Below are 12174 nucleotides of genomic sequence, written 5' to 3'. Positions count from 1 at the left end.
TCAATATCTGCAATACCAGGTAATGGCAGTGTTCTACAGAACTGAATATAATGGGATGTAACATTACTGTGAGATAAAAAACACCACCTAATTTCTTATGATGATTATGCGAATGGTCGCATTTCTTTCATGGCCAAAACTCAACAGCGCACCCCACTGGCAGAATATTTTATTTGATGTAAAATCCCATAGCGAATGATAATGAGCGCATGCAAACATTTTATATCGTCTCTGACATAAACTATTTGTAGGACTGACATCCCTGCTCATAAAGTTATACAAGTAACTAAAAAATGCTACTCACAATTTGCTGCACACAAAAAACAAATATTAGACAGCAAGGCTTGATCCAGGAGGGATTCTCTGCTGTTACCTAGAGGGGCATGATTGCAAGAAGCTAACCACTTAGCACAACTACAGAGCATTGAGCACATTTTAGACTTAACTTAATAATTAAGATGTCCAACTGGCAAACATTTAGTTGTGAATTCCGTACTGTAATTAGATCAGTGTGTGCTGCACAACAGTGATTAACCAACAAGGCTCCGGTCTCATTGTTGTCTGCTTGTAAACAAACAACCATGTGATTGGGGACTACTGGTAAGCTTCATAATGTATAATGTGCCAGGTGAAATGAATAACGTGATCTGCTTTATCGCCTAACGTATTGCACAATTTGACTGTAGGTTTTTACATAGCTAAAAAAAAAATGTGCTAAAGAAAATTTGTGTATAAAATAAATTAACTTCCAAGAAATGTACTGAACAAAAATATAAACGCAACATACAGCAATTCAAATGTTTTTCCTGACTTACAGTTCATAAATTAAGTTGATTTGAAATAAATTCCTTGGGCCCTAATCTATGGATTTTACATGACTGGGCAGGAGTGCAGCCATGGGTGGACCTGGGAGGGTATAGGTCTACCCATTTAGGGGAGCCAGGCCCAGCCAATCAGAATTCGTTTTTCCAGACAAAAGGGCATTATTACAGACAGAAATACTCCTCAGTTTCATCAGCTGTCCGGGTGGCTGGTTTCAGATAATCCTGCAGGTAAAGAAGCCAGATGTGGAGGTCCTGGCTGGCGTGGTTACACATGGTCTGCGGTTGAGGCCAGTGGACGTACTGACATATTTTATAAAACGACGTTGGAGGCGGCTTATGGTAGCGATGTACATTCTATTCTCTGGCAACGGCTCTGGTGGACGTTCCTGCAGTCAGCATGCCAATTCCACGCTCCTTCTAAACTTGAGATATCTGGTGGTGTGTGACCCAACTGCACACTTTAAAAAAATATATATATTTTTTAACCCCCTTTCTCTCCCCAATTTCGTGGTATCCAATTGTTAGTAGTTACTGTCTTGTCTCATCGCTACAACTACCGTACGGGCTCGGGAGAGACGAAAGTCGAGAGCCATGCGTCCTCCGAAACCCAACCAAGCCGCACTGCTTCTTAACACAGCGAGCATCCAACCCGGAAGCCAGCCGCACCAATGTGTCAGAGGAAACGCCATACACCTAGCGACCTGGTCAGCGTGTACTGCGCCCGGCCCGCCACAGTAGTCGCTAGTGCGCGATGAGATAAGCATATCCCTACCGGCCAAACCCGGATGACGCTAGGCCAATTGTGCGTCGCCCCATGGACCTCCCGGTCGCGGCCGGCTGCGACAGCGCCTGGGCTCAAACCCAGAGTCTCTGGTGGCACAGCTAGCACTGCGATGCAGTGCCTTAGACCACTGCGCCACCCGGGAGGCCCCCAACTGCACACTTTTGTGGCCAGCACAAGGTGCACCTGTGTAATTATATTGCTGTTTAATCAGTTTCTTGATATGCCACCTATCTGGTGGATGGATTATGGATTGGATTGAAGGAGAATTGTTCACTGACAGGGATGTAAACAAATTTGTGCACAAAATAAGAGAATTACGGTAAGCTTTTTGTGAGTATGGAAAAATTCTGCAATCTTTTATTTCATGTCATGAAACATGGGAACAATACTTTACATTTTGCATTTATATTTTGTTTCAGTATAGTTTCAACGGTATTGATGGGATAAAAATGTATTTAATGGTCTTTTTTTTGGCAACGATCTACACAAAGTACTGTGTCAAAGTGGATGAAAAATTTGACTATCTTAAAGATTAATGAAAAAAACCAAATATTCACTATATGACAAAGTATGTGGACACGTGCTCGTCGAACATATCATTCCAAAATCATGGGCATTAATATGGAGTTGGTCCCTCTCCTGCTGTAACAGCCTTCAATCTTCTGGGAAGGCTTTCCACCTGATGTTGAAACATTGCTGCTGGGACTTTCAGTCATGAGTAGTGCCCCGCTGAAAGTCACTGAGCTCTTCAGTAAGGCCATTCTACTGCCAATGTTTGACAATGGAGATTGCATGGCTGTGTGCTTGATTTTTATTTTATTTTTTATACACGGTCAGCAACCGGTGTGGCTGAAATGGCCGAATCCACTCATTTGAAGGGGTGTCCACATACTTTTGTATATATAGTGTACCTTTATTTAGATTCACCCCCTTGAGTCAATACATGTTAAACACATTTGTCAGCGATTACAGCTGTGAGTCTTCTTGGGTAAGAGCTTTGCATATGTGGATTGTGCACATATTATTTTTTAAATTCTTCAGGGTACATGTTTTGGAATATTTGTATTCTTTATATTTGAATTATTTTCACTTTCATTTAGTTCATTAATGGTTGAGTCACAAAAATGTTGTTGATCCATCCGTTTTCTCCCATCACAGCCATTGTAACAGCTACGGTGTTAAATCACCAATGGTGACATCCCAGAACAGTTTCCTTCCTGTCCTGCAGCTCAGTCATTCTGAACTATCTTTGATGTGTCTGGGTGGTGAAATACATCATCCTCAGCATAATTGTTAACTTGACCATGCTTAAAGAGATATTCAATGTCTTTATTTTAAGATACTTAATTTCACCAGGCAAGTCAGTTAAGAAAAAATTCTTATTTTCAATGACGGCCTAGGAACAGTGGGTAAACTGCCTTGTTCAGGGGCAGAAAGACAGATTTTTTACCTTGTCAGCTCGGGGATTCGATCTTGCAACCTTTCGATTACTAGTCCAACGCTCTAACCACTGCCGCCCCATCTACCAATCCCTGTTACCCATCTACCAATCACTGCCCTTTGAGGCTTTCGAAAAGCTCCCTGATCTTTGTAGTTGAATATGTGCTTGAAATTCAATACTTGACTGAGGAACCTTACACACAGTGCATTCGGAAAGTATTCAGACCCCTTGACTTTTCCCCAAAAAAAATTCGTTACAGCCTTATTCTAAAATGTTTCAAATCGTTTTTTCCCTCAACACACACTACCTCATGACAAAGCAAAAATAGGTTTTTACAGAGTATTTTTATAAAAATAATAATAATAATCACATTTACTTCAATCAGTATTTTGTTGAAGCACCTTTTGGCAGTGATTACAGCCTCAAGTCTTCTTGGGTATGATGCTACAAGCTTGGTACACCTGTATTTGGGGAGTTTCTCCCATTCTCTGCAGATCCTGTCAAGCTCTGTCAGATTGGATGGAGAATGTCGCTGAACAGCTCTTTTCATGTAGCTTCATAGATGTTAATCGGGTTCAAGTCTGGACTCAGGCTGGGCCACTCAAGGACATTCAGAGACTTGTGCCGAAGCCACTTCTGCGTTGTCTTGGCTGTGTACTTAGGGTCGTTGTCCTACTGAAAGGTGAACCTTCGCCCCAGTCTGAGGTCCTGAGCTCTCTGGAGCAGGTTTTCATCAAGGACCTCTCTGTACTTTGCTCCGTTCATCTTTCCCTCCATCCTGACTAGTCCCTGCCACTGAAAAACATCCCCACTGCATGATGCTGCCACCACCATGCTTCACCGTAGGGATGGTGCCAGGTTTCCTCCAGATGTGACGCTTGGCATTCAGGCCAAAGAGTTAAATATTGGTTTCATCAGACCCGAGAATCTTGTTTCTCATGATCTGGGAGTCCTTTAGGTGCCTTTTGGCTAACTCCAAGCGTGCTGTCATGTGCTTATTACTGAGGAGTGGCTTCCATCTGGCCACTCCAGCATAAAGGCCAGATTGGTGGATTGCTGCAGTTTGTTGTCCTTCTGGAAGGTTCTCCCATCTCCACAGAGGAACTCTGGAGCTCTGTCAGTGACCATCGGATTCTTTGTCACCTCACTGACCAAGGCCTTTCTCCCCCGATTGCTCAGTTTGGCCAGGCGGCCAGCTCTAGGAAGAGTCTTGGTGGTTCCAAACTTCTTGCATATAAGAATGGAGGCCACTGTGTTCTTGGTGACCTTCAATGCTGCAGAAATGTTTTTGTACCCTTCCCCAGATCTGTGCCTGGACACAATCCTGTCTCGGAGCTTTACAGACAATTCCTTCGACCTCATGGCTTGGTTTTTGCTCTGACATGCACTGTCAACTGTGGGACCTTGTATAGACAGGTGTGTGCCTTTACAAATCATGTCCCATCAATTGAATTTACCACCGCTGGACTCCAATCCATTTTAGAATAAGTGGTCTGAATACTTACCGAATGTTACATATGGAAGGGGTAGTAATTCAAAAATCATGTCAACCCCTATTATTTCACACACAGCAAGTCTTATTTATGATTTGTTAAGCCACATTTACTCCTGAACTAATTTAGGCTTGCCTAAACAAATGGGATGAATACTAATTCCACAACTAATATTCTTTTCACTTTGACATTATGGAATATTTTGTTTTAGATCGGTGACATGCTTATGATACCAACTAACTTGAGAAGAACTAAATGCATATTCCCATGAAATGGATTCAGATCAAATGGTTGGTATGCAGATGCTGCATGGACATTTCACCGGTAAAACTTGAAGAATTATCATTCACGATTGACAGTTACAAATGTAAAGGGAGGGTGACCAAAAATGTGGGCATAGAGGTAAAGAAACGCATGCGCAGTATGTTATTCAGATCTTTGGCTCAGAGGAAGGCTTCCAGGGGCATAATGGGGAGATTACCAACGGATCCTTGGCCTATAAAGAAGCTGTTAGGTAATCCTGTAATATTACATTTGTTGAAATTCCCCCAAAAATCCTAGATTTTTCAGAAATCCTGTTTGGAGGATTCCTAGAAAAAACGGAATGGAAAAACCTGGCAAAGTTTCCAGAATGTTTTAACTCCATGTTCTGTATCTGTCAATAAATGTTTTTCTCCTCAGACCAAGTTACCGAAGGAATACAGCTGGCCAGAAAAGAAACTGAAGATCTCGGTCCTGCCTGACTCTGTGTTTGACAGCCCTCTGCAGTGAGACTTGGACCCACTCCTCTCTTCAGAATACTCTGGACCTGTTCACTCAGACTTTAAATGGTCATGTTCAGTAGGTCACATCGTTGCAAAGCGTTTCCCAACAGAACGCAAATAATAAAAATGTATAAACGTTTTTTGTTGACAAGTTCAGGTAGTACCTCCTGTAAGTTATCTTCCATTTTACTGAACACAACCCTGCTCTGTTCCATGGGCTCTGGTCTGCCTCAAAGTGAGAACACCTGACCTCCACCTGATCTTTTTCTGTCACATCTGCCTTTGACTTGACTGTTACTGCCTTCTCCGAGCTACCAATTTCTACTGCGTTTTTCTAACCTTGTAGAAACGCCTGGAGATGTGCCGGAAACCTGTTTCTCAGATAGCTGCTTTGCTAGATGATACATAGTTGCTATGTCTTGTGAATGGGTAAAATTTCTAGTTAGGATATACATTTACATTTACATTTAAGTCATTTAGCAGACGCTCTTATCCAGAGCGACTTACAAATTGGTGCATTCACCTTATGATATCCAGTGGAACAACCACTTTACAATAGTGCATCTAACTCTTTTAAGGGGGGGGGGGTTAGAAGGATTACTTTATCCTATCCTAGGTATTCCTTAAAGAGGTGGGGTTTCAGGTGTCTCCGGAAGGTGGTGATTGACTCCGCTGACCTGGCGTCGTGAGGGAGTTTGTTCCACCATTGGGGTGCCAGAGCAGCGAACAGTTTTGACTGGGCTGAGCGGGAACTGTACTTCCTCAGAGGTAGGGAGGCGAGCAGGCCAGAGGTGGATGAACGCAGTGCCCTTGTTTGGGTGTAGGGCCTGATCAGAGCCTGAAGGTACGGAGGTGCCGTTCCCCTCACAGCTCCGTAGGCAAGCACCATGGTCTTGTAGCGGATGCGAGCTTCAACTGGAAGCCAGTGGAGAGAGCGGAGGAGCGGGGTGACGTGAGAGAACTTGGGAAAGTTGAACACCAGACGGGCTGCAGCGTTCTGGATGAGTTGTAGGGGTTTAATGGCACAGGCAGGGAGCCCAGCCAACAGCGAGTTGCAGTAATCCAGACGGGAGATGACAAGTGCCTGGATTAGGACCTGCGCCGCTTCCTGCGTGAGGCAGGGTCGTACTCTGCGAATGTTGTAGAGCATGAACCTACAGGAACGGGTCACCGCCTTGATGTTAGTTGAGAACGACAGGGTGTTGTCCAGGATCACGCCAAGGTTCTTAGCACTCTGGGAGGAGGACACAATGGAGTTGTCAACCGTGATGGCGAGATCATGGAACGGGCAGTCCTTCCCCGGGAGGAAGAGCAGCTCCGTCTTGCCGAGGTTCAGCTTGAGGTGGTGATCCGTCATCCACACTGATATGTCTGCCAGACATGCAGAGATGCGATTCACCACCTGGTTATCAGAGGGGGGAAAGGAGAAGATTAATTGTGTGTCGTCTGCATAGCAATGATAGGAGAGACCATGTGAGGATATGACAGAGCCAAGTGACTTGGTGTATAGCGAGAATAGGAGAGGGCCTAGAACAGAGCCCTGGGGGACACCAGTGGTGAGAGCACGTGGTGCGGAGACAGATTCTCGCCACGCCACCTGGTAGGAGCGACCTGTCAGGTAGGACGCAATCCAAGCGTGGGCCGCGCCGGAGATGCCCAGCTCGGAGAGGGTGGAGAGGAGGATCTGATGGTTCACAGTATCAAAGGCAGCCGATAGGTCTAGAAGGATGAGAGCAGAGGAGAGAGAGTTAGCTTTAGCAGTGCGGAGCGCCTCCGTGACACAGAGAAGAGCAGTCTCAGTTGAATGACTAGTCTTGAAACCTGACTGATTTGGATCAAGAAGGTCATATGACATCCCACTAGACTCAATAGGTTTGTAGCACAGGCAAAAATGCAAGGTCAGTTGATTTAGTGCAAGGATTGTTTTTTGGTTTTCTAGGGCCACATTCTATTTTAAGTGTTCTCTTAAAAGGCCTATGCGCTTATTTGTTTAACTGCTGGACTTTCGCTCAATGTGTTTTAAAGTGTATCTATGGTCAAGCCAAAGGTGCTACCAGTTTCCCATGAGGTTTGTATCAGACCAGATGTTGTGGAATTTAGACAACTGAACCTTATTCAGTACCAACCTCTGTGCAAATCTGAAATGGTGCCTTCTTCCCTATATAATTTTATTTTGGCCAGAGCCTTATGAGGAGTATATAGGGCATGGGTCTTCAAACGGATCCACAGCATGCAGGCACTGCAGGGGCTGTTAATAAAAAAAAATGTGTTTGTGAATATCCATGTACCGGGAAAGTGCCGATGGCTACTGGTAAGATTTCTTGACATGGACATCAATTTTTGCAGAAATGTGTTAGTCTATTAGCTATTAAGGTAATTCCAATTATAACTGAGGAGTTCAAATTAATATCTCCCAGATCAATTATTTTTATGTTACCTCTCCTTGCTATTTATTATACACATTATCATTTTTTTGCTAACATATGATGGGGGGTCTCTGGGTCAACAGATTGCCTGGGTGGGGGTCCCTGGGAAAAATGTTTGAAGACCCTTGGCATATGGTGTAATTTGGGATACAGACAATCAAACCACATGATCCTCTCATTCTATTGTGTCCTATCAAATCCTTGTCCCCCTGTGCCAAGAGCCTGATTATTTTATAGAGTAATATTTTGTGTATGTACTGTTTTACTGTTCATTTTATGAAATATCTCTGAAGCTCTACAATGACTGTTAAACAATCTTTCCTCTAATAGTTATCTCTGAAGCTCTACAATGACTGTTAACTACTATTAGAGGAAATATTGTGTTTGTAAGAGTTTATAGGCCTGTCAGAGTGAAATGTTGGAAAGCGTTTCAGAGAACTCCCCATGTGTCCACAAATAAAGTTAGTCTGACATTTTCACTGATGAACATTTACTGTGTTTCCTGTCCCTAGTTGGATCAGATTTTTGTTGATAGAACTGACGTCAGTGCCTCTGTGTTTTTAGGAAGCCACTAGAACTTGTCAGAGCCTAGGTCCACGCCACATTTTTTATCACCACTTTCTAGACAGAAACTCAGTCTTTCCTTCACTGTCACAATACGTGTCAACTGTTGTGTGAATATATGAATGTTTTGCTATGGTAGAAACAGAACCAGAGTCAGTCTACCATGGCCTTGAAGTGTATAGGCTCCATGCATTGTATAGACTGTATCCACTGTCAACCGCTCCTGTATTTTAATATACATCAGTTTCAATCAAGGACCTCTGTCTTTATACACATACAGCATCCCAGATATCTGTTATGCCATGACTGCATTCCATAGCTAGTTAGTCAAGAACAGGAGCTGACTCCCTCTTCTATACAGTGATGACCTGTTCACATGTATTCTACCGTGTCTTTTTTTTATTCTGATTTAGATTTTTTTGTTGTGTGGTCTTTATTATACTGTATTATTTTATGTTGAATGAAGGAATCACTAAACTGCCTGTTACTGTAATCACAAGTGCATTAAACAGAAATCGACATTCACGTTTGGTATGATGGTCTATACTAGTGTAAGTACATTAAATGTGTATGTAAAATGAATTCATTTCTGTATATTGAATATTATGCTATTTCATAATTTCCTTTTGTAGTATTCTCAGTTTAGGGAGGTCTGATACATGCATTCGCGGTGTACCTAGGAACAAAGACTAAAGCTGAAAGATTATTTTTGATATGATTTTTCCTCACCTGGGAATCATGAGTATCTCGGATGAGTTGTTTTTGCCACCGTCCATTTCCCGTGTTAAATGTGTATGGGTCACGTGATCGGACTGGAAGCGCTGCAACATAAAATCTTTGGCGCTGCTTTATTCGGAGTTGCATCCTGAGTGTTTGTTACATTCCTCTCTCATCAGGAGAGCTCGATAGAAATAACAAATAACAGCCTAAATAATTGCAGAGATGGGACTGGAATAAAGCGCCGAGCAAACACAGTCGAAGGACATGGACACCTAAATAAATGCTTTCTCTGCGGTGAAACCGTTTGACGTTTTCTGCTTTCGTGGACTAAAGCTTTTTGTCCATAAAGAAATGGTAAATACATAGTAACGTTGCTTTTTGATATTCTTAAAGGCAAGCAAGATGGCTGGCGATAACGATGACAAACGGTCTCGCTTTTAAAACCATTAACTGGATTTTAAGCGAATTAGGTGTAAATAAATACAATCCTTGACATGTAACTATTTTAGGAAAGCTGATACAGTACACAGTGTTAGGTTTAGTGTGCACATTTGTAACTGTTTGGCAGTTGAGTTGTGTTACAACGTATTCTTGTTTGATTGACTTAACGTTCTTGGAAGGGAATTCATGAATATTGTAATGAAACAGCAGGGAGCAGGTCTCGGACCTTCTAGCCCGAAGTCCGGCGCGCTATCGACTGTGCCGCAAAAGCATGCTCGTGCGGCAGGGTCGATTTCCGTGCTTATAAACCCAGGGTCGTTACACTACTCCCACCTTTCAAAGAGTGCGTCCTCGTGCTAGCTTGCGACTCTACGTCTTACAGGAACGCGCTCACCGGCCAAGCACACACACTGTCGTAGATGCAAGGTCCGAGCACTTCTGACACCAATGTAATGAAACAGCAGGGAGCAGGTCTCGAGCCCTCGACCTTCTAGCCAGAAGTCTGGCGCGCTATCGACTGTGCGGCAAAAGCATGCTCGTGCGGCAGGGTCGATTTCCGCGCGTATAAACCCAGGGTCGTTACACTATATTTGCGGTCACATTTTTGCACCCCATATCTGTGTCTGCCAAGAGCTTTTACAATTCATACTTGTTAGAGAAACGTCAAACGTAGACGAATATACCACAGCCTTCTATTTCAGCTAGCTAAAGCTTTTAATGCAAGAATGAAACCTCATACATATTTCCATAGGGAAAGCGAGTCACCTTTTTGGCTTTTCTCCCCTTAGAGACATTTGGTGGACCGGTTGTTTTGAGATTAGACTGACTATGCACTTTTACTTTTATTTCTGTCGGCTCTCTTCCAGTCTACAGATGGGCATCACATTGACATAGCTGCATTTAAAAATACTGTCATCAATATTGAATCTACTTGCAAATAATTTTTATTCATTGTCTTATGAAGAGAAATTATAAAATGTATCGGTGCTCATCGGCCATTGGACATAAACATTAAACAGCGATTTGGAAATCGCAAATTCAACTGAGTGGTTTGGAAGGAATCCGTTGCAATGGATAATTGCAAGCATTGCAAAGCAGTCACCAGCCTGCTATTCAGTGGAATGGCTGTGTGGTCCCAAATATGATATTAAGGGGCTCTTTTCCAAGTTTAAAATGATTAACATTCAACATTGGCCATGCTGTCAATGAAGTTGGAGTTGTGCCGCGCTCAAAACTGAACTTGGAACTGCGTAACCTTGACTTCAGTGAGTTCAAGACAACTGGGAAGTCGGGAATAAACAAGCTCTGACTGAGGAAAATACGTTTTGATCAGTCATCCGGCCTCTTTCTAGAGCTAAATACCTGTATCAGTGTCGTCATCCTGATTAGAACTTGTTTTTTCAGAGTTCCCAGTTGTTTTGAAAGCACCATAAATCCAGAGAATGCGAGATTTTGCCCATGAAGGACCGCTGCGCCACTTTCCTGTTCAAGTTAGCACAACATGAGGCCAAAAAAGTATTGTATGCTGCTGCATAATTTATGTAATATGCCAGGGAGATATGTAGAGGTCGACCGATTATGATTTTTCAATGCTGATACCGATTATTGGAGGACCAAAAAAGCCGATACCGATTAATCGGCCAATTTTTATTTATTTATTGGTAATAATGACAATTACAACAATACTGAATGAACACTTATTTTACCTTAATATAATACATCAATAAAATCAATTTAGCCTCAAATAAATAATGAAACATGTTCAATTTGGTTTAAATAATGCAAAAACAAAGTGTTGGAGAAGAAAGTAAAAGTGCAATATGTGCCATGTAAGAAAGCTAACGTTTACAGTCGTATGAAAAAGTTTGGGCACCCCTCTGAGGCTGCATAATAATTTAAAATGATCACAGTGGCATGCCATTCATTTTCTAATAAAAGCTGAGTACTGGGGTATTGTCCAGACAAATATTTTTAGTGTAGCAATATTAAGTTGTATGAAATTAAATCAGATGTGAAAAATAGGCTATGCAAAAATGTGGGCACCGTTGTCATTCTGTTGATTTGAATACCTGTAACTACTTAGCACTGAATAATTGGAACACACAATTGGTTTGGTGAGCTCATTAAGCCTTGCACTTCATAGACAAGTGCATCCGATCATGAGAAAAGGTATTTAAGGTGACCAATTGCAAGTTGTTGTTCTCTTTGACTCTCCTCTGAAGAGTGGCAACATGGGGGCCTCAAAACAACTCTCGAATGACCTGAAAACAACGATTGTTCAAAATTATGGTTTAGAGGAAGGCTACAAAAAGCTATCGCAGAGATTTAAGCTGTCAGTGTCCACTGTGAGGAACATAGTGAGGAAATGGAAGACCACGGGCACAGTTCTTGTTAAGGCCAGAAGTGGCAGGCCAAGTAAAATATCGGAGAGGCAAAGGTGAAGGATGGTGAGAACGGTCAAAAACAGCCCACAGACCACCTCCAAAGACCTACATCATCTTGCTGCAGATGGTGTCACTGCATCGTTCAACAATTCAGCGCACTTTGCACAAGGAGAAGCTGTATGGGAGAGTGATGCACACACGCCACAAACAGAGTCGCTTGAGGTATGCAAACGCACATTTGGACAAGCCAGCTTCATTTTGGAATAAGGTGCTGTGGACTGATGAAACAAAGATTGAGTTATTTGGTCATAACAAGGGACGTTATGCATGGCG

At 42.7% G+C, this 12174-nt stretch overlaps 1 protein-coding gene across 3 annotated transcripts in view; it reads left to right on the top strand.

Moving 5' to 3' along the window:
- The window catches only part of sufu (suppressor of fused homolog (Drosophila)), a 33495-nt gene extending 28050 nt beyond the window's left edge, over positions 1-5445 (top strand). For all 3 annotated transcript variants that reach the window (XM_071392643.1, XM_071392642.1, XM_071392641.1), the window contains exon 12: positions 5224-5445. In XM_071392643.1, coding sequence (XP_071248744.1) covers positions 5224-5313 — 90 coding nt within the window. In that variant the 3' untranslated portion in view covers positions 5314-5445. The remainder of the gene's footprint in view (positions 1-5223) is intronic.
- The last annotated feature ends 6729 nt before the right edge of the window (positions 5446-12174 follow it).

The sequence above is a fragment of the Salvelinus alpinus genome, chromosome 3 (assembly GCF_045679555.1).
Source record: "Salvelinus alpinus chromosome 3, SLU_Salpinus.1, whole genome shotgun sequence".
Taxonomy (NCBI): Eukaryota; Metazoa; Chordata; class Actinopteri; order Salmoniformes; family Salmonidae; genus Salvelinus; species Salvelinus alpinus.
Note: the sequence above shows the minus strand (reverse complement) of the source record. Positions and strands in the feature narration are given on the sequence as shown.